The sequence below is a fragment of the Heliangelus exortis genome, chromosome 4 (genome assembly GCF_036169615.1).
Source record: "Heliangelus exortis chromosome 4, bHelExo1.hap1, whole genome shotgun sequence".
NCBI classification, from domain to species: domain Eukaryota; kingdom Metazoa; phylum Chordata; class Aves; order Apodiformes; family Trochilidae; genus Heliangelus; species Heliangelus exortis.
This window is the reverse complement of record NC_092425.1, coordinates 1,539,852-1,567,333: the sequence shown is the minus strand read 5'-3', so window position 1 is coordinate 1,567,333 and position 27,482 is coordinate 1,539,852. Positions and strand designations below refer to the sequence as shown.

At 41.4% G+C, this 27,482-nt stretch overlaps 1 protein-coding gene across 2 annotated transcripts in view; it reads left to right on the top strand.

The window, feature by feature from the left end:
• PPP3CA (protein phosphatase 3 catalytic subunit alpha) overlaps positions 1–27,482 on the top strand; it is a 135,890-nt gene that overhangs the window by 106,424 nt on the left and 1,984 nt on the right. The window contains exons 7-13 of one of the 2 annotated variants that reach the window (XM_071742579.1): positions 1,660–1,737; positions 3,280–3,374; positions 9,618–9,743; positions 11,886–11,960; positions 18,297–18,381; positions 21,579–21,676; positions 24,400–24,429. In XM_071742579.1, the coding sequence (XP_071598680.1) occupies positions 1,660–1,737; positions 3,280–3,374; positions 9,618–9,743; positions 11,886–11,960; positions 18,297–18,381; positions 21,579–21,676; positions 24,400–24,429 (587 nt within the window). The remainder of the gene's footprint in view (positions 1–1,659; positions 1,738–3,279; positions 3,375–9,617; positions 9,744–11,885; positions 11,961–18,296; positions 18,382–21,578; positions 21,677–24,399; positions 24,430–27,482) is intronic. The other variant, XM_071742580.1, reaches the window with a different exon arrangement.

Below are 27,482 nucleotides of genomic sequence, written 5' to 3'. Positions count from 1 at the left end.
CTGCCACTGACATTTCAGTTGCAAAATATCCAGAAAGGTTGGAAGTAAGCAGTAGCATTTTTCCCGGATAAACTGAAGGGAAATGATGCATTAGATAACGTTTTTGTTTTTTCCCCATGAATTTTTATCTGCTTCACACATGAAGTTACAAACTGATGGGGATGTCACCAGGCTGCAAGTGGGCTCTGCAGGTGGTCCCTGGCTGGGAAAGCAGGTCTTTTTTATTAGGTTTAGTTAAGATTTATTTCTAACTTGCTCTGTCTGTTCAGCAACACCTTGTACTTAAATATTTTGCATCAGAGTGTTACTGACTGTATAACTTGCCCCTGGGGTGCTGCCAACCAGTCTGTTCTTGCCAGGGTCTTTGGGAATGCATCCAGTCCTGTAACATAACCATACCTGTACCTGGGCTGTGCTTGGAGATTCAGGGGCCCTGAGGTTTCTGTGTCTTCCAGAACCAGCACAGAAGTCATCATGCAGATGTCTTGATGTCTTCTCCAACACCTTTAGAACTTTCTGGCTGTTCTAGGATTTGACCTATGGAAGAGTTGAATAGATAGTTGAAAATAAACATGAGGAGTGGACCCTAATGAATTTTGCTATTTTTCTTTCTTCTATTTTTCTCTTTTCTCTTTTGCTTTTTTTCTCCAGGTAGCATTTCAGTGCTGCTATGTAATGTTTACACCTTTTGCCACCCCCATTTTTTATTTTCAGTGGTTTAAAAGCAAGAAGAAAAAACTTATTTTTGAACGCCACAAAATAGAGTTAATCCAAGTTCTTTATTGTTCATTCAGGTATGATTTGAAACAGATTTTTTCCTATAACTTAAGATTACACACTTGCACCATCAAAACTTATGCTAATTTTGTTTTTCTTCTGTGTGATTTCCATAACTTGCACAGCAAGAAAGGTTTTCACAGTGCTGAGGTCGTAAGAAAAGGGCTGTTCCATTCTGCTTGACAGCAACACTGCCCATGGGCAGCAAGAAACAGGATGGAAACCCCTCTGTCATATTCCTCTGCCACCTTTTCACCTGTTTTGTTTTTACCTGTAGAACATGTCTTGGAAAGATGTATTTACTGAGCGTATTTCCAGGGTTTTAGAAGTCACAGAATTTACTTTTTAAGTTGCCAAGGGGATAGTTCTTGATTATCAAGGGGATAAAGTTCAGCAGATCAAAGATCTCCAGTTTGGGGAGTGATTCTCCTGCCTTCTTTCTGCCTTTCTCCCCCTCTGTCCCCACACCACATTATTATCAGGTGGCCACAGCAGCCTCTTCATGCTGCAGTTGGTGGGAAGGGAGGTTTTTTGCTGCAAGCAACCATTGTATCACTTTTTTTTTTTTCTTTCTTTTTTTTTTTTTTTTTTGGAGTACATTGAATCTGCAAGTATAATAAAATAGATTTCTTTCTGAGGAGCAGGAGGGTGATTGTTGTCGTGCAGTCAATTGCAGCTTCCCAGCCTTCCTTTCACACAGTTCCAGGGTGAGATGGATGAAGAAAAGTGCTGTTGCTGCTCTTGTCTCTACAGAAATCTGCCTGCAGAGCACGGGCTGATTTCATGAATGATGCATATTGGATCAAACAGCTTTTGAAAGCAAGAGCTAAACGTGGTGCTTCTGATAATGCAATAAGAGGTGCTGTTATTTTCTTCCAACAGTTACCCTGCTGTATGTGAGTTCCTACAGCACAATAACTTGTTATCCATCCTCCGAGCTCATGAAGCCCAGGATGCTGGGTAAGTGTGTGTGGAGGGGAGGCACTAATAGTGAATAATGGTTTGTTGCTGGCAGAGTGAACAAGGAAAGGAGAAATAACTGAGAAGGAACAAGAAAATCTTAGAGTTGCAACAGCTCTCGCTTGTTGTTAAGGCTGTAAAACCAAACCCTGGCATTAGAATCCCTTTCTCTTGTTGTTATTACTCAGTTACAGGACTTAATGAAGCCTCATACGCCCCACTTACTTAGCTTTGGTGATTTTAAGTGGCATAAAATGATTAAAAGTGATTTTGATGCAAACCTTGGCAAGGAGGACAAGTTCAGCTCAGCAACTGAAGTTTTGCAAATGTCCCTGAGACTTCTGAGACCCCGATTGCCACAGTGCCAGGGAGGTGATTTCACTCCTGGATGCCACAACTGCTGTCTCTGAAGTCTCTCACACCTACTTGAAACTTCTGAGCCTGCTCTTTTTATGTCTTATCAATAAAATAATACTGTGTAACTCAGTAGCAAAAAACCTACTATTTCCAAGAGCCTCAGTAATGAATTTAAGGAGCTAATGAAGACACTGTGTGCCAAAACAATCCAGTTCAAGGCCTGGGTGGTGTTGATGGTTCCTTGATGAAACTATTGCCACTATAAAAAGATAAAAAATTTTAATGATGCTTAAGAAATGATTAAAAAATTATCTGTTCACTGAAATGTACCCTAACTTGTGAGATTACAGTGAAGGGTTGGTATATGAATGAATAGCTGTGTCTGTTTTGCATACATTACTCTTGTGTTTATTTGGAGGCAGAAACTTTACACAATCTGAATAATAATAAAAGTAAAAGTAGTAAGGTTGTAGAAATGAGATCGATAGTCATGGTGCATATGAAAAGCTGTTCTGATAGTTTGAATTATTGCATACTTAAAAACCTCAATGCAATTAAAAGCAAGCCATTATTCTGCCAAAAATAACTGGCATGAAGTACCCAAGGGTAATGAAATTTTGGTTTTATTGTATTGCTTTCCAATAAAGGGTGAAAAATAAAATTTTGTGGAAGGGGTTGCATTGAAGCTATAAAATGGCTTCAGTGCAACTGCTGTGGCTGGTTGCCAAATTCTTCAGGTTTTGGTAGCTGAAGACTGAAGAGCAGAACTTGGTCTTAATTGTGTCTTAGGCAGAAGTACCACAGGGTTGGTTTGCTTCCCATAATTTGCAGGTTTAATGCCTCATTGATTATCTGTGTGTCCAGTAAACCTTTTAGAGCAGCAAGCTGAGGTAATGGAAACAGGAACACACTGTCTGTGAGACTGGGAGCACTTGGACACAGCAGGGAAAAGATTGCACCCCCTGTTTCCCATCCTCCTGTGTTGCTTCTCCTCTGGTCCTGGCTTCCCCATGGATACCAAAGGGATATCATGAATAAAATGCAGGACATGTGTGTTCCTAGGCTTCCCACCAGTGCATCTGCATGTTTTCCAGTGAGGTACTGGGAGGTTTTGCATTGGGTTTGGTCAGTGACAAGTGCATGTCCAGCACAGGGCAATAATTCTTATCCCTGCTTTCCTTTCAGGTATCGGATGTACAGGAAAAGCCAAACAACAGGCTTCCCTTCACTAATCACAATTTTTTCAGCACCAAACTATCTAGATGTATACAATAACAAAGGTAAGGATTTTACTCCCATTAATATACAGCAGACTGTACTTCACTCAAATATATTCCATCGCTTTTCTTTTTCATTCCTTTATTTATCATTTATTTATCTATTCCTTTTTTATCAGCTCATGCCCCATTTCTTCCCCTATTAGTTCATCATTTATTATATAATACTAATTAAATCTCTTGCAGGTGTGTGTGTGCCTCTGTGCATTCTGATGTGGCCTAGGGTGTTTCTGTATTTTATCTGTTTGGAAATTACTAAGTAGATGCTACACAGGAAGTAAAACTGAAGCAGCTTTATAGACTAAAAGAAGTGTGTTAAGAAATGCTGTGGCTGAGCTGTTCAGACCTCAGTGTTCCTTGTAATTATTTCATTATTTCCCTTTACTCCTTTTCAATAAAATTAAAGGAATTTGTAAACCTAAGCTCTGGAGTCTGATAGGAAACAACTCATCAGTGATGGGATGGTTATTGTATGAATTCATTTATGTTTAAGGGTTTTAATCATTTGAAAACTATTATGTATTAAATGAAATATCATTAGCCAAAAAAAAAAAGAAAAAAGTTACTGCAAAAATATGCAGTCACTGGTGACTCTGTAAAGCCTCAACTGAATGCAAGTGTTTGCAGCTTCTCTGAGTTTATTAATTGATTGCATTCCCTGAAATACCTAATGAACTGGATAAAAATATCAATTTTTCTAAAAAAAGGCATTTTAATAAACCTGTTCACCTATATCTTGAAGTGAGCACTAATGTTTACTTTCTCCTGTTGCCAGTAAAGTGAAAGTTATTTGTGTTCTTCTCTGAGCAAAACAATTTTTTTTTCTCTGAAATTCATTGAAAGCAGCTCCATTGCAAAGGTATCAGTCTTTTTTTTTTTTTGAGATATTTTTAATTTGAATTTTTGCCTGCAAAGGAAGTAAGCCATGTTTAATTGTGGGTTGTTTTTTTTTAACTTGCAAAAAGGAAGTTTTTTTAAGACATCATTTTATATTATGAAAATTAGTGTCTAAAAGCTGCCACACCATGAGCTGCATGCAAGGGAAGGAGACACCTGGCTGTGAAAAAAAGAGTTTTGTGCATGTTGGGTGTTCTCAGTGAGCATGGAACCTGTGGACAAATGAATCAAAGCATTCTGCAAAAGGCATGCAAACAGCTGCCAGTAAAAGTAAATCCTGCACAACCTCAGAAACAAGGAATGGGCTGATATTGGGGACAGAATCGTTGCTGTTGGTGGAAAGGTGTGTTTAGTTTGGGCTGTCTGCTTTGGGTAGGGGCAGAGCACTGAGGGGTCTGCACAGAAAGCTTTTCCCTGTGGGAAAAAGCTTTTTTCGTCTGAAAAGAAGTTTCCATCCCTGGAGAAGTTCTGTGCAGTCCTGTGCAGGTGAAGGCAGTGGGTGAACACTGAGAGATTTTTGTCCTGAGGGCAAACATTAAATGTAACCCAAGGATTTCTAAGGTGGAAAATCACTGCAGTTTGAAACCCTAAAGCTTGGGTGGTGAAGAGAAGTGTCCCTCTGTGTCACCTTCCACCCCATTAGAGAGGGTCATTTCCCTTTGGTGCAGCCTGCTCTGCTGTGGAGATGTGGAGAGGATGTGGTTTAGGGGAGAACTTGGCAGAGTAGGGATGATGGTTGGACTCCATGATCCCAAGGGGCTTTTCCAGCCTGAAAGATTCCTAGAAAGCCTCCTCTAGTGAAAAGCTGTAGGGCAGGTGATGGTCCCAGCTGAGGTCTGGGTGTGCTGGGTGAGAGCTGCTCAGGTGAAGCAGCAGTGATGCAGCATTGGCCCTGGGGTGCCACTCTTTACTGGATGGCTTACTGTAAATTTGGAGGCTGACCTTGAGAAGCTTTTTTTATGAACTAATTCTGGATTTTCACTGCCTCCTTTTCTGTTCTTAGAAGTTCTGATGCAGCATTTCATGTGACTGAGTGTGCTGGCTCTTGGCATTGGTAGTGCCTCATGCATAGCTTTTTTCTGCTCCACCTGAGTAGTGTTTGGGTGCTGGCTTCCCTGTTCAAGAAGGAAAAAACACCATCATCCTCACTCAGTCCCAAACATGGCTACTTGCTGGCTTCTTTGATTTTTAGCAGGTGAATTACCTAAGAACCCAGAGCTCCTGACTGCTCTCAGGGGATGAGGGAAGGCTTTTCCATACAGAAGGGTCACAGGACAGGTGCTCCAGCTGACTCACCATGCACTGCTGCAGAACTTGATTGATTTTTCCAGGTCATTTAGGGTTTCAGTTGCTGTCAGTGCATGGAAAGGCTGTTACTCTCTTATTGGTAACTACCTTCCTTTCTAGTGTGCATTCTTAGTGTGCTGCTCAGTGTCACTGAGCTACTAAAGTCACCCTAATAAATTGCTGAAAGGTTGTGTCTCCCACTGGTGTGAATAGGTTGTTTTTAAATGCAGTGCTGTTGCAGATAAATACTTTTTTTCCCCTTAAAGCTGCAAGGTCTAGGAATACTCACTTCCCATTCCAGGCTGATCATTTTCATACCTGTGGAGCAGATGTACCTGCTTGTGCTTCATTGTGCTTCAGTTGGTTGTCAGTGTTATCCAAGGGATTATTCAGTCCCTGCTGGAGAGCAGCCACTGGGATCAGGGATGGACTCAAACAGGGAAGCAACATTCCTGGTGGATGAGGAGGCTGGGCAGGAGTAGCTGAAGATGAGGCACCCAAACAAGACCACGCTCAGCACATCTGCTGTTAATAATGCTGCTGTGAGCCCTCTCCATGGGCTGTCTCACAGCACCAATCCCCTTGGGAGTCTCTTGTGGCTTTGCTCTGCTGGGTTCTGGCACTGCTGGGGTTTTCTTTAGCCTTATGGTCACTGGCCACTGCCTCCTGAAGGCTGTGTCAGTAATTTGTCCATCATGTGGTTGCTGGATGTGTCACAGCCCCAGCCCACACACAGGCACAGTTTTGGGTGCCAAAGGTGGTTTTGCCACTTAGGAGGCTCCTGTCAGGGGTTCCCTGTTCATGGAGACTCAGAAACTGCCTAGATTTGGGGAGCCTCCTCACTCTCCTCTTTCCAAGGCTATTCTTCTTTATTTTTATTAGTGCCTTCCATCTTCATTACAACGGAGAGTTTTGGCAAAAGGGAGGAATTTCTATATATAAGTTTTTTGGCAACTCTCGAGCTTCTGTTCAGTGTTTTCATAGCTTTCTCAAACATTTGGTGCTCTCGTTTATGTTATTAAAAGAAGTCAAAAAAAGGTACTCTAAGATTATTATTATTAAAACTTGTTACAAGAAACTCTGACGCATTGAAGACGACTCCTCCTGAAGGGGATTCAAACTCCTTATGCAAGAGGAGAAATGTTAATTGGATTGTGATAGTTGCCTGTGAATTCATGGCCTCAGAGGTAGATTGTACTGATCAAGAAACTCAGAGGAGGTTGTATAAGTCAGCAGAGCCTTACCCCTGGGTTTGAAGGCACACATCACCAGCAGAAATTCTCCATAGCAACAGAGAGAGAGGGTGCCAAAAATTACTGCATTGTATGGTTTGCTGGCCTTGAACCACGTCTGAACCTTCATTCCCACGTTTAATATTTCTTAATGCATTAATTGGGACTTGCTGTGATGCTGTTTGTGCCCCAGCAAGAAAACAAAATTAAAAGAAAAAAAAAAAAAAAAAGGCAAGATTTACAGAAGTTCTATAGAGGCAGGCAATTTATTTGTAAATCATCGGCGATGCTTTATATTTTAATGTCTGGCTGTCACTCCAGTAAGTGCATGCTTTTTGGCTGAGTGAGCAATTTTAACTAGCTGTCTAAAGGCAGACTATTATCTTCTGAACATTTTTAAAAGATTAGGTTTTGGAGTGGTGAGATAACCACTAGAGAATCCAAAGCTATTAAAAAAAAAATACCGTGGTGTCTCTTCCAACCATGCTGCAATGTACATGTGGTATTGCTGAAAGGAAAAGCAGATGGGGAAGGGAAGAAGTGAAGTATTCAGGGGAGTTTGGGATACTGGAAAAATCAAAACCAGCTGTCCCTTGGTAAGCTTGTTAAGGTATCAGGTAAGTAATATATCAGTGAAGTGGGTATAAAGTATCAGCTTGTGGCATACCATAGGTAAATGTGAAGAAATGTACCTGATCCAAATGGATCTAACAGGCAAATTGGTTTTATATTGGAATAAGGCAGAGCTGGAAGAAATAATAGCAGAAGTAAAGCAGCATAACTTTCTGTTTGCCCTATCATTTTTCTTTAATGCTTCATCTCTGCTGTAGTGCAGAGGCCTTGTGATGGAAAGAAAAGCTTTTACAGAGGAGCTGTCAGGGTATCTAGGCCATCTCATTGCTGATGCAGGGAAGTTTGCCAGAAGTCATTTTTTGCAGTCTATTGACAACATCTCCAATGCTGCTGCACTGTTTCTGTGGAAGATGCAATTGCTTCTGTGAAACAAAACCCTTCAGAATTACATCAAGGTAGATTTTCCCAGCTGCAATTAGCCCCATTTCTCTGCTGGGTTATTTACATCATTACCTTGTATAATAAATCATTTTTTCCTTTGATGAAGTTTAGAACAGCTGAAGCATTTTACTAACCCTTGACCCTGAACTGTCTGGAGCAGAAAATGCTGTGGTTACTTAGCAACTCTGCTGAAGGAGAAGGCAGAGTCCCAGTTGCACAGTTAATGCTGAAGTTAATTTGACATTAAATGGGAAATTTTAATTCTTTCTTTACATATGAAAAACTTGAGAGACCTTTTTTTGCATTTCTTTTCTAAGTGCAGGATGATTTTTCTGAAAAAAACCCACTCAAGAAATCAGTTTCATTGTTTGCTAGAATTATTTTATCTAAAAACATGTTGTTCTAGCCTGCTCATCATTTTTTTCCCCCCAGTTGGAAATGTTACCAATTAATTTATACCGAGAAATGATTCAGCAGATCTTGAGCAGGATATGTAATGTCTTTGGGTAATTCTGAGCTATCAGTCATGCAGCTTAATGTTGTTCACATTGCTTAAGGCCTTAATTTAGCTCCCAATATGCAGGCTTTTAAAGCACCATTTGAGATGCCAGCAGGATCTGAAGCATCCACTCAGGCTTGAGGGGTACAGGAGACAGGGGTGCTCCAGGCTCTTCTTTAGCAGGAAGCAAGGATGTGTCCCAGGGGGGCTCAGGTGGCTCTGGGTGCTTTGATTTCACCCTGAGGAAGTTAGAAGAGCTGGCTCCAGAGTTTCTTACCTGAGTATTTTGCACCACCAGTCCTCAGGTACCAATGTTGAATGCTTGAAGCTAAACAGTACCAGTGCCCCTTGCCTGCTGCATTAGTGTTTCATTGCATTCTAATGTGATTTCAGCATCTGATATCTCAGTTTACTAGCACTGGAAAGAAGTATAATGTCATTTGGGATATCTGCACATCTTCACTTTACAAAACATTAGCTTTTAAAACTCGTTTACAACAGTGAGTACCAAAATTAGGTTAAAATGTGTGTGGCTGTTTAGAATAATAAAATAAAATTCTTGCTCTGCTTGGTAATTATATACGATCGAAATGTGACTGGTGGCTTGGTCTGCCAGCATCCATCTGAGTATGGATTTGGAAAGAAAAGCACAGGAGTTTCAGACTGAAATAATAAGCAGCTGAATTCAGAAATGCCAGAGAGAGTCCTGTTTGCCTCTGCTACAGGTTTCAAATGAACCTGTCCCATTTTCTTGGATCTCTTTCATTAGTGACCATGTGGCCTATAACCATAAAATCTGCAGGAGATTCTTGTAATTTCAGGGCAGGTAGAGTTTCCAGTAGCTACTTAGGCATGGGGTTAATGTGGGCTAAGGAATGAAGCAGGGATGAACCCCCCCAACCTTTTCTGAGCCAAAAGAGGAGCCTAAAAAGATCTGTGGCTGAAAGCAAGCATGGGGCCAGAGAAGCTCAGGGAAGCTCCTAATGTTAACTCAAAAACCATTTTCTTCTTGCTCCAGGTCAACTTTCTTCTTCTGACTGCTTAGCAATAGGCAGAACTGTACAAGTGTAGCAAAGAGGCAGCTTGTTTAAATATCATCTTAAGGAGTTATCCCAGAAAATATTTTGTGTGTCTTGCGCTTGTAAATGAAAGAGTTTTAAATTCAGAAAAATATTTGTGATGCTGCTAAACTACCCTTACCTTGTTTTATGAAGAGTCAGGTTATTTTAGGAGACCTCTGTGTCTGTCACTGCCAGGCTGGGAGGTCTGGAAGGCAGAGGGCTGGTGGCTCACCTGCTCTTTCCTTTCTCCTTCCAGCTGCTGTATTGAAATACGAGAACAACGTCATGAACATCAGGCAGTTCAACTGCTCCCCCCATCCCTACTGGCTTCCAAACTTCATGGATGTCTTCACCTGGTCCTTGCCATTTGTGGGGGAGAAAGGTAGGTCTGGAAACAGGCTCTGCCAATTGGTTTCTTAGTCCACATGGCCTTGGTGATTTGAAATGGCAAGAATGACTTGAGAGAGGTGGCTTGCTTTTGGGGACAAATGTGAAGGAACTTCAGAGGGGCAAGTGGTCACCACAGGTTGATCACACTTCTCCTAGGGTTTTCATCATTTCCACTCTTTCCAGGCTGTGATGCCATCTCTAGAAATAGATTTGATGACATTGCAAGGCAGAGGTGCATTCACTTGAGTGAAATGCTTTTTAGTTATTCCTTTAGAAGCTCGTGGGCATTCCCCTGGATATTACTTTCTGCTCGAGGGACATCAGAGCAGTGCCATGGTTACATCCTCACCCAGCTGACCTTTCTGATAAGTTCATGATGGATTGCTGTTCCAACAGCAAGGTGAGAAGCCCCAGTCTGGTTAACTGTTCCTGGAGAGAGGAAAGAAATGGCAGGAGGAAGGAAAACCTGCTCCTCATCCCCTGCTCTGCCCAGGGCATGTGGTGCCTCCATGCTGGCCAGAAGACTCCAAAGAACATAAATCAGGGTTTATGGAAACACCATGCTCTTGATGTTGCCTGAAGACAGCTTCATGCTGTGGATGGCAAGCACACAAAAGCCACAAAAACACTTCAGTCTGACATATTAAATGAATGCATAATGCAGGCTGCTTGAACCCCAAGTCATTTTATTCAGGGCCAGAGATGAAGCTTGCTTTGATCCATCTGTTATAGTGTATTACTGCAACAGCAATTACTGCCAGAAAACTACAATAAACTCTTAAAAGCTGCTTGGAAAAACAGTTCTCTCTTAATAGGCAGCTGGAAAGACAGCCAGCTGTGGTTCTTACCTGCAGTCATGACCAGCCTTGTTTCCAGCCACCCTTTTGTTCTGGGCAAAGCTCTGGGTGAGGCCCCGAGGTGGCAGAGAGCAAAGCAGGTGGGTGATGAGAGAGGGATCAGCAGAGCCCAGGCAGCTGTTTCCACTGATGGAGACATTGCATAATCCACCCTGAGCTGCTCCAGCCTCTCCTGAAGCTGATAAAACCCTCTCATTTCCTTTGGGCCTCTGCTCCTTACGTGTTGTGGTTCTGTAAGATGCAGTCTGAGGTCTTTTTCTCTAGAAGGTTCCCATGAGTTTCCTCCTCAGGAAACACTCCTGGCCAGATCCGTGGAGGTTCTGTGACCCTGAACGCTCCTCTTTCTTCTTTTTTTCTGGGTTGTTTTATTTTTCCTTTTTTGCCTCCTTCATGTTTTCCTGGGGGTCACTTTTAACAATTGCTTGGAAGGTTCAGAGACCCAAGAAGTGCAATGAATGTTTTCCCTTTCTCTGCAAAACAAAACTAGTGGATGTAAGTGTTGATATTCTGCACAACTTTTTATTTATTTTCTTTTTTTTTTTCCCCATAGATTTTTTTTTTCCTTAAAGGCCAACTAAGGTAGGAAGCTGTTTCTCTGGTGGCTGTTAACGTGGAAAGTCTTTCCACTAATCCTGTCAAAGGAAAATATTAAATCCTTCACTAATGTAGGAAAAATATAGCTGTGTTCCACTCTTCTAATATGCTAAGCCATCGTATTTGTCACAGGAGAGGATTTTAATAACAACTTGATTAAAACATTTAAACTTTCAACCTGAGTAGCTAGTGCAAGGCTAGACATGCCTGGTAACCCCTTTAATGATGCATACTGTATGTAGATGTAGTGGGTTTTGTCCTCAATCTGCTAATGATTTGACATTATACATTTTAACTTTGGCTTTTTTGATCCCTAAATTCCATTTCTTTGGTTGTTGAGTCTTGCTGGTTTGGGGGTTTTTTTGTTGTTTTGGTTGGTTGGGTTGGGTTTTTTTGCCTGAGGCAGACCCTAAGTTGCAAATTGCAAAAAAGAGAAATTGAAACACTTTGGTTTCTGAAGGTCTGTTTGTTGTGGTGTTTGTTATATTTGGTACAATTCTAATGGAAACCTGGACTGTTTATTAACTACACCAGACACTCTCAGCTTGTATTCCTACCTGCATAAAGCAAAGTCACTGTTGTTTAAAAAGTAGGTGCCAATTTTCATTAACACAGCTGCAGTTTGCTCTCTGACAGACAAGGGAATCTGAATATCAACATTTTGCATTCATTTTCCATTTTAGTGACAGAGATGCTGGTAAACGTGCTGAACATCTGCTCAGATGATGAACTGGGAACAGAGGAAGATGGGTTTGATGGTAAGAGCCTCCTGCCTTTTGTTGAGATCGTTTGCCTTGAAACCACATTAAAAGTTGATTTAGTAGCTTGCTGGGCTGTTTTTCTGAGTCCCATTTAAGTTCTGTGCTGCTAAAAGCAACTGTGGTGCAGCTCCAGTGCCTGCTGCCTGAGCTGGAAAGAATTAATGGAACTTCTGCCCTGTTCTAACCCTTTTCCTTGGTCTTACTCTTGTGGTTAAAAAAAGCAATAATTGTGTTTCTGTCCATGAAATCTGGGTTGTGTTTTGAGTGGGGTTAATTTTATGCATCAAGATGACTGGAATTCCCATAGGAGGTTTCATTAGATCAATGAAGTTATCTTCCTACAGTGGAATAAGCTTTCTGCAGAGCTCCTTCCAAAAGGCAGGCACTGCAACTTCAGAAGACTTGTTAAAATATTGCATTAATTACATCTTTTTGTGCACTTACCTATCTGAAAGATATATAGGAAGCAATCTAATCAATAAAAATAAGCATCTAAATACAGCTAGAGAATGTTCTGTCCTGACATTTCTGCCCAGAAGAAAGGAATAGTCACTTATATTGCTGCTTGGGTTGGAGTTTGTGATGCTAAGTTGCCTTTTACCTGCTGATTTGATTGTAAATGATATTTTATACCTTGCAATAGGGGGTTCTTGGCAGTCAATTTATTTTATTAGGCCTCATTTTCTGATAAGCTGAAAGATATCCCTTGAATCCCTAATATTTTTACTATGAGTGCTCTCAGTGTTTAAAAAAATAAACTAGGAAAAGAACAGAAATATGACAAAAATTAAATATGCCTGGAAAAATCTAGCACTACCAGATGTTCTCAAGATATTTCTAGGTAGAATGAATGATCTGGGAGAATGAAGAACTTTCAAGAAAGACAAATATTTAATGAAGTTGTATTTAATAATTAAACTTCTCTCTCAAAGTCTTTATTTTTAATCTTTAGAAAAGGAAACTAGATCACAGGTTTTGACAAATGTTTCCCTTGCAGTGGAGAAGGGTATGGATGATGGTGCTTTGCTTTTATTCTGGAGAGGCTGATGGAATTCCCTGTTCTGTATCCTCCTCAGCATGCACATGAACAATTATCTTGCAGGACTTGAGGACAGAGACTGAATTTATTGAACCCAGTAGTCAGTGGAGAGAAGAAAACATCCGTTTGAATATTGTGATCAATTTTTTTCTCATGAAATTTAAATAAGTAGCCAGGGTGTAATGAAAGCAGGATGTGGAACAGTAAGGAGGCATACAGTGAGTAAAAACTGTGTCAAATTAAATACAGTAGCAACAAACCCATGTGCTTAAAGTCCTTGGCTGAAGGAAGCACTGAAGCTCAGGCTGAAACCCCACTGAATGCTTTTGTCAAAAATGCCTGATAGGGTGGACTTGGGAATTAATTCACCATTGACCTCATACTTGCTTTTAGAGTTGCCCTATGAGCTTTCTCCTGAGTGCAGCCAGGCCAACACCTGGACTCCTTTTGTGAGGCTGAAGTGTCAGCATCCTCATGCCTGAGGATGGGCAGGAGCAAGTTTCCAAAAGCCAGCTCAGAAAGGATGATCTCTGGGGAGATGAGCCCTCTCCAGCTGCAGGATGGCTCTGCATCCTCTGCAGGTTTCTGGGAGGAGGGTGAACCTTCTCCCTCTCTCCTGGGCTTTTTGCTGTGCCAGGACTCCAGCCTTGCAGCATTGCAGGTGTTCTAAGCAGGGCAGGCTCAAATCCTCAGGGCTTGCATGTGTGTGCACTGCATAAGGATACCTAACAGTGTAACAGTGCCAGATGAGGAGTAATTAAAGGGTTCCTGGGACTGGAATGCTCATATTCTTGTCTAAATCTGCTTTCGGTGTTTTGCTTTGTTGTTTTGTTTTGTTTTTTTCTGTATGACTAATTACTGTCTGTAAAACATTATGATAAGAAAGATATTAGAAATTTCTCCTTCCTTAGCATGTGTAGTTAAAACCAGAGCTGGCATCTGTTCCTCTCTGCTTTCCTGATAATCCCTGAGAGCTCTAAACTGGGATCTGTGGCACTGGTGCTGCAGCTTGCTGGGGGGGCACGCTGGTACCTCCAGCCCCCTGGAAGTGGTGGGCTCATGGGCATCATACCCAGGGAAGAAACTGAAGGACTTGGGCAGAAAAGCAAATTGGAAGGTTTAAATTTAAATAGAGGCTGGTACTTTAAAGATAGGTTCCAATTTATTATCTGTACAACAAAGAAGAATCCTCTTTCTCTCAGAGGTAGCCAAGTTCCCTCTCTGTATTTTTTTTTTCTTGCCTTTTGGGGGAGAAAAGAGCAGATGTATTTCATGTGTATTCTTGATGAAACAGACTGGAATGATTATTGGCTCCAACCTGGTTCTGTAAGGGCTGTGTAGCCACAGCCTTGTAGTGGTTCAGCATTCCCACAATAATTTCCAGCTTCCTAGGAGGACTGAAGCAGTACAGTCCTCTTCACCCACTGACATTTCCCATAGAAGGAGATGCCTGGTATCTGCAAAAGCCAGCTGCATTTTGTTTGATGGAATGATTCTTTAAAATCATCCCCTATTTTTCTATCATCAGTAGTTTTCAGGGCTCACTGCTGGTTTCCTTTCTCTCCTTGCAGTTTGAACATGTCCCAGCCTGGGTCCCCACATGTCATGAGAATGATCCATCACTATGGTTGTCATTGATCTTCTCTTACACTTCATTGCCTCTCTCTTCCTCACTTCCCCCTTCAAAAGAAAGCCCCATCAGTATTGCCTCTCCTCACTGCATGGTCTTCTTGTGAACCCTTTTTTTCTTTCTTTAATTTTGTGTTTGTTTGTTAGTTCTGAGTCATGCATGTTGCATCTAGCCATGAGCAGGATGCTCAGCAGGATGTATTGCCTTCTTCTTTCCTCCTTTTTTTTTATTTTCTCTTTTGTATTCCTTGAGGAGACACATGGTAAGAATCTGATCAAGCTGTTGCAGCAGTTTTTCTGCAGGCACAGTGAGAGAAAGCCTAAATAGCAATTGTAGTGCCCTTTAGCCCATGTCTCCCTGCTGGCCTTTATTGGCCTTTTGGCTCCATTTGCTTTAAAAGGGAGAGGATGTGATAGGTCAAGTTTTCTTCCCTCTTGCCATATTTTCCTGTTTGCTGTGGTGGTTGCAATATCATCTGATCCAGCAAAACAGGCCTGGGGTGAGTGTTGGCTCATGTGCATCAAACATCTCATAGCAACAGGAGCTGCAAATACTCCTACCCAGCCAGCACTCAGTCCTGCTTTATTTTAATTAGTGCCATTTCTGGCCTCATGCATTTGCCTGGAAAAACAAAGCAGCTAATTAAAAGAGTGCAGTACTATAACAAGCAACCTGACACAAGTGCCCTGCTCTGGATGCATCACTGTCACCAGTGGGTATAAAAACACTCCCAAACTGCCTGTGTTCATTTCTGTGTTGCCTCCAAGAGCTCCCAGCCATCCCATGGAAAAGCTGCCTCCCAGCAGCATCTTCTCCTTGGTGGGAATGCAGCTGCCCCTCTACAGAGCTGTACTATGAGCCAGAAAAGGGTTTGGGGGGTGGCCATCCTTTCCTGCACAACCTGCTAACGTGCCTTGAAGCTGAAAAGTTGGGTTTTTTTCTTTCTTTTCTCCCCCATTATTCTCAACCTGTTCCTTTCCTTTTGGATCTTCCCTGCTTAATTTTTTGCTCTTCTGTTTTTCAGACTCAAACATTGTGTTTCCATTGATGTTGTCAGTTGTTCTGTGTTACTCTGGTTTTCATTCTGCAAACATCACTGATCTTTTTCTTTCCCCCCTCCCTTTGGAATTCATAAGAAGATCCCACTTATGCACAGAAGAAAGGTATTCAGTAAATTGGAAGGCTTAAGTTTCCTTAATATTCACAATACTTGATTAGATAATTTATAATGTATTAGGAGACCAGTGAGAGAGTTGAGATTGGCTTTTTTCACTCAGAATTGTCTTCTAGCTGTTAAATCCTACATCTCAGACTATTTTCAGAATTCATAGTCTTATTTTTTTCACTGCATTTTTTCCTGCATCTTAATCTGAAGGTCTAAATTACATTACACAGACGTTCTATGTATCCAACTTGCAAGACCTGTGTTTGGATCCAAAATCCACTTGAACTTGTTAAACCACTGAAGTAAGATTCAAAGGTTTTGTTCTATCTCCCAAGCATTTTTCCACTCCTGTTTCCATGGAGTGTTTTTTGCTTGCTTGCTTTCAGTTCCTCTCATGCAAATAAGGTTTGTTTAGATATCGAATAAAAATTAAAAAATTAAGAAGGAAATCAAGGAATTAAGAAAGTAAGGAAATTCAGCCAAGACCAAAGTCTTTTAGGTGTATTTTTTAGTAACCTTTTATGTATTGGTGAGAAACAAAATACCTGTTTGTTTTATTGTGAAGTTCGTTGGTTGTTTTATTTTTTCCTTTCTTTCATTATATTCCAGTGCAGAGTATTCTGTTTCATTTTGGCCATAAGTTGCATTTCCAGTTTTCAGTTCTCATCTGTTTGGGAAGTTAAAAGGTTGAATAGAGTTGTAAGATCAGGTGGAACAGTGTGGGTCTGTAATAAGCAAGTAATAGCAGAGACACTTGGGGGGAAAAGTTTAAATGCTTTCAGTGTAAATAAGGCTGAAATCATGTCTTGTGGATCTTGAGAGTGCAATTCAGCAAGCTCCTAGTCACTGAGACAGCAATGTGCCCCCTCTGAGCCCACTGAATCATTCCTGTTGAAGTTTTTCATTAGGTTTCCATAAATTTTCACTTTCATTTCATGAACACATTATGTTTAATACAGTTACAGCTGAATTACAGCTGTGTCACCCACTCTCTGTTGTCTAGAATTACACATTTATGCCTAGGACTTTGTATCTTTATTTCTTTTGTTTTTATTTCTTTTAATATCCTTTCATATATATTTATCTCTATATTTGGGGGACTTGAACCCCACCTTTCTGAGCATAGTTTCTTTCTGTTTGAACTTCAAAATACCTGCTCCTTATTTCAAGACTGTCTAGGAGGGCACAGCTGGCAATGTCTGGGTACCATGCATTTAGCAGATACCCCAGGAGGGGGTTGGATGCAGAAGCAGCATGTGTGGTTATAAAGCCATCTGATTTATGATTTACACTGCCCAGCAGAGGGGTGGGGATGCCCAGCACCCAGTTATCAGCACCTGAGAACACAGGCTGGGTAGGTCTGTGGGGCCTGGGCTGGGGCAGGACATAGAATCATAGAATCCTAGAATGGGCTGGGTTGGAAGGGACCTCAGAGCTCATCAAGTCCAACCCTTGCTCCACTCCCCCCGTGGTTCCCAGCCCATGGCACTGAGTGCCACATCCAGGCTCTTTTGAAATATCTCCAGGGATGGAGAATCCACCCCTTCCCTGGGCAGCCCATTCCAATGCCTGAGCACCCTCTCCAGAAAGAAATTCTTTCTAATGTCCAACCTAAACCTCCCCTGGCAGAGCTTTAGCTCTAAAGAAAAAATTTTTCTAAAGAAAAAATTCTTTAATCCATGCCCTCTTGTCCCACTGATATCTGCCCAACCCCCCCCTGGCTCCAACCTCCTTTCAGGGAGTTGTAGAGAGTGATGAGGTCTCCCCTGAGCCTCCTCTTCTCCAGCCTCAACACCCCCAGCTCCCTCAGCCCTTCCTCACAGGACTTGTGCTGGATCCCTTCCCAGCCTCCTTGCTCTTCTCTGGACCTGCTCCAGCACCTCAATCTCCTTCCTGAGCTGAGGGGCCCAGAACTGGACACAGGACTCAAGCTGTGGCCTCCCCAGAGCTGAGCACAGGGGCAGAATCCCTTCCCTGGACCTGCAGCCCCACCAGCATCCCACCAGCATCCCCTCTGCCTGCCCAGTCACCTCCCAGTTCATCAGACTCAGCCCTCACCCTGCCTGGGGTTAAACATGAAACTCAAAGTTACAGAGATGTTAACTTGGTTGTTGTTTAACTGATTAGTTTTTATACTTTGGGCACTGTTCATGCTGAATGTATTTGTGGCATTTGGACTGTTTTCTAAGAAACTTGGTTCTGAGAGTCTGCTTTTTGAAAATGTGTTTGAAATGGAAAATGAGCATACATTGGTGGAAAAATGTGCAGCCTTCATCTGGAGCAGGAAAAAGATCACATCTAAGGTATTAATAACTAGATTGCTCAAAAGTGATCAGTCTTGAGATGTAAATAACAAAAAAAAAGGTGGGATTTTCTGTTTTGACTACAAATGTTGCTTACTTTGGCAAACCATGGCATCAATGTTGGGGTTTTTTTTATTTTATTTAAAGTTCATGGTAGTGTTGTGTTGTTTACAAATCCTTAATGTGTTTTCCATAGGAGCAACAGCTGCTGCTCGGAAGGAGGTTATAAGGAACAAGATCAGAGCAATAGGAAAAATGGCTCGAGTTTTCTCTGTGCTAAGGTAAGGTTTTGGGCTCTTTCAGATTTTTTTTTTAATGCCAAAGGACATCTTTGAATAATTACTTAGAGCATTCCAGTAGAATGCTTTAAAGATTGCTTTATTTATGCAATATTGCTATTTATTATAGCTCTGAATAACATTCTTTCTCAGGGCTTTTGCTGAAGGTAAAAGAGGCAAACAAATAAAGAGACCAGCAGAGAAAATTACGATTATGCTTTTTTTTTTAAAGACTTTTGCTCACCAGCTACATCATTAACTCTTAGCTACTATTTGCTGTAGAGAAAGGGTATGTCCTGCATCATGTCTCATTAAGAAGGATGCCAGCTCTTGACTGAAGATGATTAAAGATGAAAGCATTAGGGTCACTTCACTAAAAATCCAGGGAATCATTGTGCAGACAACAGCAACTCCTGTCCCTGGGCTCTGCTCCCCTAACACATTAACATGAGGAACTAATTGCTGCCCAATGTTTAGAACACTCCATTTGATGTCTCTGAGCAGAAAAGGAAACATTCTGTACTGTGCTGAAGTCTAAATATAAAAAATACAGTTCTCCCTCCCTATTAGCAGAGGGGTGGGTTTTTTCCACATGATATTCTGTGTTGCTCTGCTCTAGTCAGCTCTCAGCTATTCTGGCCAACACAAAATCCAAATCAAGGAATTTTTTTAAAAGATGTGTTGGCACAATTGTACAGTTGATATAGAAAGAGGAAATAAAAATAGCTCCTTGGAGATTACACTCTTAATTTCAGATGAAACTCTTAAACTCAGTTGATTTGAGGCTCTTCTCCAGTGGGCAGGTTGTCAGTGGGGCCACCCCACAGCTTTAAAGAGCATCCTGAGCTGGAGGGCTTTGGGCCTGGGGCTCCCAAGGATGATCAGGACCAGTGATGCACAAGCTGCTTCAAAGTGGTGCCCATTAAAAAGAAAAAAAAAAAGAAAAAAGTTGGCATCCTGCCTATTCCCTAAACAAGATGGGGGAGCAATCCAATGTTTCCACCTGCTCCTCTGTCCCAAGCCTGGCAGAGAGCCTGGATTTGACATTGCCACCACCTTCATAAAGCAGCAGCATTATTTTTCTTCCGTGGTAGTTGAGCAAACAAAATTTGGGAAATCTGGATTTCTCCCATAACCTTGAAGTGCAGCTTCTGCATCCATTTTATTTTGTTGCAGAGCATCTTTTGAAATGTGGGATTAGTTTAGCATTAAACCTGGAACTAAATATACAGAAAGGCCTGAAATGGGTGCTCAGCTGATATATTTGGGTTTTGATAACTTGCAGGTAGTTGACATCCCCTGTATGTCAAAGACTTGCAAAGGGAACTGTGGAGCAGGAGCCTTTGAAATGGTTTCAGGGACACAGGAAGGGTACAGCAGAATTCTTGCATGTGCTTTGTTTAAGGTGACATCCATGAGCCTTATACCTTAGGGTTTTAGCACCATCTGAAGCTTTGAGCCCTCTGAAATTATTTCACAAAACCCAACATATTGAGGCACTGAGGGAAATCAGCCTTGCTTATTCCCTGAAAAATGGTCAGATTCATCTGAGGGTCGTTCATGATAAAGTTTTTTACCAAGTTTCAGAGATTATAAATGAGTTTTGTCAAGAGCAGCTGTCCCAGATTGGCTTAAATTTTGTGGAAGACCTCATGGTTCACTGGCATTTCCTCTCTGCAAGCTTGTTTCTAAGTGTGGCTTTTCCTGGGGTGTATTTAGACAGGAGGGGGCTAAATTAAATATTTAATGCATTAATTTTCCTTCTTTTTGAAATGGAAGTAAAGGACATCAAAGAGAAAATGAGGAACGTGGCTGAAAAATCTCAACATTTGTGATACAGAGGTTTCTTGGCAATATGCAGCTTAAAGATCATAAAAATACAGTGAAGAAACTTTTCCTGTTAAGGTGGAGCTATAAGTGCCATTGCAGTTTAGTTAAAAAAACACAAAAAACCAAAACAAACCCAAACTAAGACAGACTGAATTAGACTACAGATTATGCATTTGCTTGCAGAGGCAAATAATAATGAAAAGGAAGCAAAAACATTGCTGTGTAACTCTTGATGATGAAAACACCATGTTAATTCTGGAAATATTTGGCTTTTGCATTAGTTCTTACTTGCAAGGAAAATGGTCACAATTTGATTTTAGCTATTATACACAAAAAAAAAAAAAAGCATGCAAGAAGAATGATTTTCAAGCTAAAAATGGAACTTGAAGAGTATATGTAGTAGGTAAGCAAGAGTTGTTGGAAATATGTGAGTGATTCAGGGCATGTAGGCCTCAAGAAAATTGTGAGATGCAGAATGGTTTTGTAAAACTGTAAAAGAGAGATGGTTTTGATGGTCCTCAAGTGAGCATGGACCTGAATTCCATTTCTGTGTTTACTTCCTCCAGCTTAATGTCACTGTATATTTCTGGGTAAAGCATTTCAAAACAGGCTTCTCCTCAAGAACTGGGGTCAGATTTGATGCTGAGGAAGTATGTCAGCACAGCCAGCACTGCAGTGCTCATAGAAAGCTCTGTTTAGGGGCTTGTCTGGATGGAGCTGTTGTATCCCTCTTCCCATATATTAAAACATTACATGTAATTGAAGACCAGCAAAATGCATTTAGGTTTTTGAAAACATTTTTCTTTAATTAAATATAATTTTTAGCGTGCAAAACTATTAAGAAAAGTGCTAGTAAGGATAGAAGTACTTCTCAATTTTAATGAGCTTTTAGCTGCTTTCTTTTTTTTAAGTGCCTGATGAGCATTAATAAATAATGCACCTGACTGGTAGTGTAGGCAAAAGCAAAACAACAGTGTAATCTGATTTTGGACTACACAGTGTGTGTTGTTGGCAATAACAGCTCCTTCCATCCCCCTCCTATCAGGTTTGTGGGTTTATGTGTGAATATTTAATATATTCAAATGTCTGCCATGTTTCCTAGCTGCAGGTTATGGTGTTAACTCCAGTGGGAGTCTGTGCATGGTGTGGTGCAAAGGTGAAACAATCCCATAGCAATGGGGGAACTGCACTGGGTTCTGTCTGTCCTGGTGAGGAGGTTGGAGAGAAGCAAATAATTGCAGGACATTTGTAGCTGAAGGTGTCTGAAATCCATGCCACGGGGGTTTTGTTTGGGTTTTTTCGCTTGTTTGTTTTTTAAGACAATAATAATTTACCTTTGGGTTGTTGTTGTTTTTTTTTTTCTCCTGTAGAGAAGAGAGTGAAAGTGTGCTGACCCTGAAAGGTCTGACCCCAACAGGGATGCTGCCCAGTGGAGTGCTCTCTGGAGGCAAACAAACCCTGCAAAGCGGTAAGGGAGCTTGCCTGGCTCTGGGGAAAAAAAAAATACTGGGTTTCAACAGCAGAGCCCAAGAGAAGTAACTGCAGTCTTCTCAGGAAAGAAAAAAAAAAAAAAAGTAATAATGAAAGGACAGAGTGAAAGAGGCAGTTTGTTGTGCTGGAGGATCTGTGAGCAGTTCATGTAAGGCCACTTCTGGCTGATTGAATGCTACTGATTTTTAAAGGAAGTAGGGGGGAAGTCCCTGAAAATCAACTGTTTGGAATGGTAAATCAGCACTGTGTGTGAAGTGCAGTCTTGCCACAGTTTACAGCTTCTTTTGGGGCTCTTTCAGAGCAGCCTTTGATACAAAGAGTACTGAAGCTTAGATAATGACACTCAAACTCTTACTTGATCTGATTTGTTCTTTCTCACAGAGAGTCACCAATGTGAAATAGCTCTAGAATTAGATTTCCTCTCCTAGCAATTCTAGGTGACAGCATGAGAACAATTCTGCTCTGATTTAAGCCCAAGTGAAGGGAGGCTCTTAAAAACACCAGGTTTGCCTTGGACACAAGCACAACATGGATTGGCAGTTCAGTTTTGTAGGGAGAGCTCCTTGTTCCAAGAAATCTCCAAGTATAGACTTAGTAGGGGTATAGTAGGGCTGCCTTTGACATAGTCCTTTTGAGATAAGGAGCTGCAAAGTATTTCATTTACTACTATAAGCTCTCCTTTTTTTCTCTGTGTATTCTGTAGAGTTTATTGCAGGCACACAAGAATGTCTCTCACTTACTGAGGCTCTGTTGGCAGTAGATGCAAGAAATTGAAATGCTTTATAACCTTTACACAGTCTCAGCCTCCTGTTTTCTTGTTTCCTTCCTGGAGCATTCTTTCTCTGTATTTTTCCCTTTACTGTCTCTTTTACCTAGAAGAACCAGGTACATGGTGGTAAACCTTCTTTCTTCTTTTTTCCCCCTTTCCTTTGTTTTTTTCCTGATGACTTGTGTGCTGCAGACATAGTAACTTTCTGCTTGGAAAATGCTGCAAAATGATTCCACAGGATGCCTTCCTTAATGGGGTTTTTCTCTGTATAGTTGCTTTACACTTGTCAAAAAATTTGGTCCAAGGAAACTGCTATTGTTGCCCTGGCAAAATATTAGGAATTGAAAAGAATTTCAGAAAATTGCCTGATGATCTTATTACAGTGGCTAAAAGGAAAATCTCCTCATACTGCAGTATTCTGGCTTAGTAAAACATTACTAGGCACAAGTTTCTGCATTAGTTCACATGTAGTACCCCATGCACCAAACACTCTGAATTTTACATAGTTTCTGTTACACACACATCCATACCATCCCTATTTACAGAAAATATTAGTATGTTCTGTTGTGGAAGTATACATTTTAGCTGTCATTTTTTTCTTACGTGTCAGTGCTGGTTTGGATCTGTTTATTCTTTTTAATTTCTCACCCTAGTTCCCGTGTTTCATTTTCTTTTATGTTTGCATTGGTTTCATTCCTTGGTTTTTGCCATCTCTCTTGCTCTGTAGGTTGGGAGGCACAGACTCAGCTTGGTGCATGTGGGTTGGTGCCTCTCCTTGCCCCATGCAGCAAGACAATAGAATATGTGTTTTAGTGTTGATCTCAACCCATATTTAACATCCTAACTATAAAAAAAAAAAACAAAAAATGTTTGGGTTTTATGGAGGACAAAAAGCCTTCTACGTTAGGGAAAATAAGACAACGAAAGAGAGGAACTGCTGAAACCTTGGCTTCTTGAGCTGTTCTCTAAACCAGAGAAGTTCTTGAAAAGCAAAATTGCTTTTTCAGTCTTTGAGCTGTACTATTGCTATACTGGGCTGCATTTTCTGATGTGCATCAGCTGCTGAATCTCTTGGCTGCAGCAGCAAGTTGATGGGGAAAATTCAAATTAAATTACGTCTTTAAGAACAATGAATGGTTTCAACACAGTGGTTACACAGAGTGTATTCATAGCACTGCAGCAACTTCCCAATTACCAACTTTCCTCTCTCTGGCCAGGCTTTGCAATTTTGGAGGTCCGGCAGCTTTCAATCCTGTACCCGTGTCCACTGAGTTAAATAAAATATTAGAAGAATGCTGTTTGCAAAGACTGGGTTGACAGAAAGGACATTTACAGATGGAGCAAACTGGGAGAGATTGCAAGCAAAGGCAAATCTGTCAGAGCAAACTCAGTCCCATGCTGTGGGGAGGTTTCTTTTAGTCAGATGAGAGGAAAAAAATCATTCCTAGAGGTTATATATGTGGCTTTTTTTGCCTTGTGTTGGCAGCTAATACTTTTCGAGCCGTGACTTTAAGTGGTATGAATTTTGTGTGATGGCTTTATGCCATTTGTCATTGTCTTTTGACAGGGCAAATCAAACTGCTCTCATTCAGAGCTGGAAAATTGATACAAAAACCTTTGCAGGTCAGATGTGCAATGTGGAAGACATTTCAGTTTTGTCGTTCCTTTGAGTCAAAAGAAAACTACTCGAATGTGTCTGTCAAAACTCTTAGCTTGTGAAAGTCCTGCTTCAAAACAAACTACAGCTTAATTCAATCTGCAAGTTAGTGTTTTTCTGTGTAAGCATTTCTCTGTGTGTCTGTTTTGCCAAAATCCAGCACTTAGAGTAACGTGAGTGTTGCAGCTCCTTTGCTATTCACTGACTTGTTCTTCGAGTTAAGATCCTCTGCTCATTTTTCTCATTCGTTTTGCTACCCCTTTCTTCTCTTCAGCTACTGTTGAGGCTATTGAGGCTGATGAAGGTAAATTGGCCAGTCCCCTTTCTGTTGGTGCCCCAACAGATAAGGGCTCTGCTGGGTGTATTCATTTTGCTGTAGCTTGTACAGATTGTGTGGGTGTTGGGCTAACAATTGTGGCTCGGTATTAACCAAAATGTAATTGCTTTAAAGGGGAAAATGGTTTTCTTTCTTTCTTTCTTTCTTTCTTTCTTTTTTCCATTGCTGCTGTTGTGGTTTGTTATGTTTTGGTTTTGGTTTTTTTCTTCTTCTTTCTGGAAGTTACAATCACGTTGGAATTGCTGTATGTGGAACTAAGCACTGAGTAATGCCACAGGAGGAGATCAGGGGACTTGGATGTCATGGGACATAACTCAGCAACGGCTCCTAAATGCTCTGTGACACATAGCTCAAAAGCCATGTGCTGGAGGCTGCCTCTTGTCTCTGCCTCAAACCATCCTCAGCAATCTCTGGCCAAGGCTTTTTTTCTAAAGACTCTCTTTCTGTTGGTTTGTTTTTCGTTCCCCCTCCTTTTTCTTTTTTGCTTCAGTTTGTTTCCTTTCTTTTAGGTCACTAGTACAAAAAATTTATTGGTCTTTTGTTACAGTTCAGCGTGTTTCTGTTTCTCTTTAAAAGTAAAAAACGAGACATTTGTCTGCAAGATGTCTGCTTCCTCTGGTAGTGGCAGTTTACACACTGGATATTTGCATTAGAGCAACCATTAACACCAGCACCATTCTAGCTACAAATATAAAGTAACTGGTTGCCTGGGAAGATTCCTGAATGTATTGAAAACTCTGGTGCTGTATCAACAGACCTTTAATTTAACCCTTAAACAATTTGTAATGCTACCATTGAAACTCTGTAATCATGGATTGCAATGTAGATGTGCAATGTTCATCCAGCATTACCAAGTTTTGGAAGAAGAATTTTCAGAATTCCCCTTTAAAACAAAATTCTTCAGTTGTATTTTGTTCTTGCCCCTCTCAAATTTTCTGCGGGTGTATTTTTTTTTTTTTAGTCAATTTAAAAAAAAAAAAAAATTTAAAAAATCTGACGATGGCTGTCTGCTGGTAAGATGTGCCCTTTTGGCTACTCGGATTTGTTTTTTTGATTTTTGTCAAGCAGTGAATGAAATTACAGAACAAACAAGTAAGAGAAAATACAACTGCTTTCTAAATAGCAGTGAGTAAGCTGCTATTTATGTTGGAATTATCTATTCCTCTCGGCAATCTCTAATCTGCAGTGTGCATTCTTGTTGACAGTTTGGCTGTTTTCTGTGATTTTCTGTGACTCTGTGTTGTGTTTTAGTATACTTTCAATGTAAACTGCTAATACTCATTGTCTGACCAGCAGCTAGGGCAGAGCCCCTTCCTTAGGGTGACAGACCTTCCCTTAGCTGCTTGAGACACAGCTGACTGAACCTGTCCCCAGCCCAGCAATCTCTGCCCTTCCACTGCAGTCTTGATTTGCCAGCCTTGCTAATTAGCCCCGGGGGCTGCAGATGTCCTGGGGAGCCCATGGAGGCAAAGAGGATGGAGAAAACATCTCACCCCTTGCCAATTGTCCCTCTCTAGTTGGGTTCAGGGCCCCAGAACACCAACTGGGCTGTGCTGCTGGCAAGCTCCAGGACACAAGGAGTGTTTCAGCTGTATCACAGCCATCCCTTAAACTGCTGCTTTAAAGGATGGGTCTGGGTGCTTGTTAGACATCTTCATGGCTGTGCTTAGATGATAAAGTAAAGAAAAAAAAAAATAAAAATAGAAACTGAAACCAAAAGTGAAAGCAAAACTGAAAAGCCCTTGGAAAAATGCTCACTGTAGGGCCTGTCCTGTTTTCACTGCTCCATCCCTGCTCACTGGACTAATCACCATGATGTTGTTGTTGTTGTTTTCCTGAGTTGAAGTCTGATCCGTGTTAAGACCCCTGCACTTCACAAAGTTCTGATGTCATGGTTGTGGAACTGGCTAAGGGACTAAATCCTGAGGCAAACAAGATCTACCCATTTCCACAGGAATGGCTGGCAAAAATAGCAGCATGAAAATGCTTTTCTTGCTGCCCCCCAGAGCGCATGGAGTGGTAGAGTGGTACCAAGGATGTTCTGGGGCTCGGGGTTTGTTCGCTTTTTCTTTTTAACAGAAGTTACCAGCTTGTCCAGAGTGGAGGCTGCATGTTGGAAGCAGAGCAGGAGTGCTTCAGGGTAAATAGAAGCCAAAGGGAGGGAAGGAATATACTGAATTTGATCTTTGGAACTCCCCTACCATTTTCTCCCCAGCGAGCTTGCAGTTTCCTGGTACTAACACACCATTTCTGCTCTGTGGCATGTTCAGACAGAGTCGTAGCAAAAGTGCCAGTTCTGGAAGTGCAGTGCCTTGATTTGGTGTGCAGATAAGAGGAAAACACACAGAAGGCTATGAGAGATTATCTGCAGAGCTCTGACCTGCTGTTTGCCTACGGTGCTTTTTTCTCTTTGGCTTTAAAGATCTTCAACACTTCAATTAAAGAGAGAGGAAAAAGGAAAAAAAAAAAGAAATTATAAATAAATAAATAAATCACTCTCTCCAAAAGCCTTCCCCAGCCTGTGGCTGCCTTCTGAGGTCAGTGTGGCCTCATTAGTGTCACTGCTGAGAAGCAGATCAAAAATCCTCAGGTTCAGTTGGAACTTTGGTCCTGTCTCAGTGTGTTTCCCGAGTGAAATTGTACCAGTGCCCATGCCCTGTTGCTCAGCATCACTGCTGTTGGGCTGGAGCTGCTTCCTAGAAGCCCAGGCAGGTGTCAGTGAGGGCATAAGGCAACCCATAGCTTTAATGTGCATCCAGCAGGCTGGCCCCACCACCTCATCACCCGGGGTGACCAGCCAGTGCTTTTCCCCCTGGCCTTGGAAAGTCAGATGGGAGCTGTGGAGGCTGCAGGGTGTTGCAGTGGGGCACCATGTCTGTAAGGCTCTAAGTGGTAAGGACAAGGCTAACTCCCTGGCTCAGGGCTGTGCCCTAAGCGTGGTTCCTAATTGCAGACTGTAGCTTCCTGTCAGCTTCTTAGCATTTTAAGAAGACAACAAAATACTGGAAGCTGATCTTGAT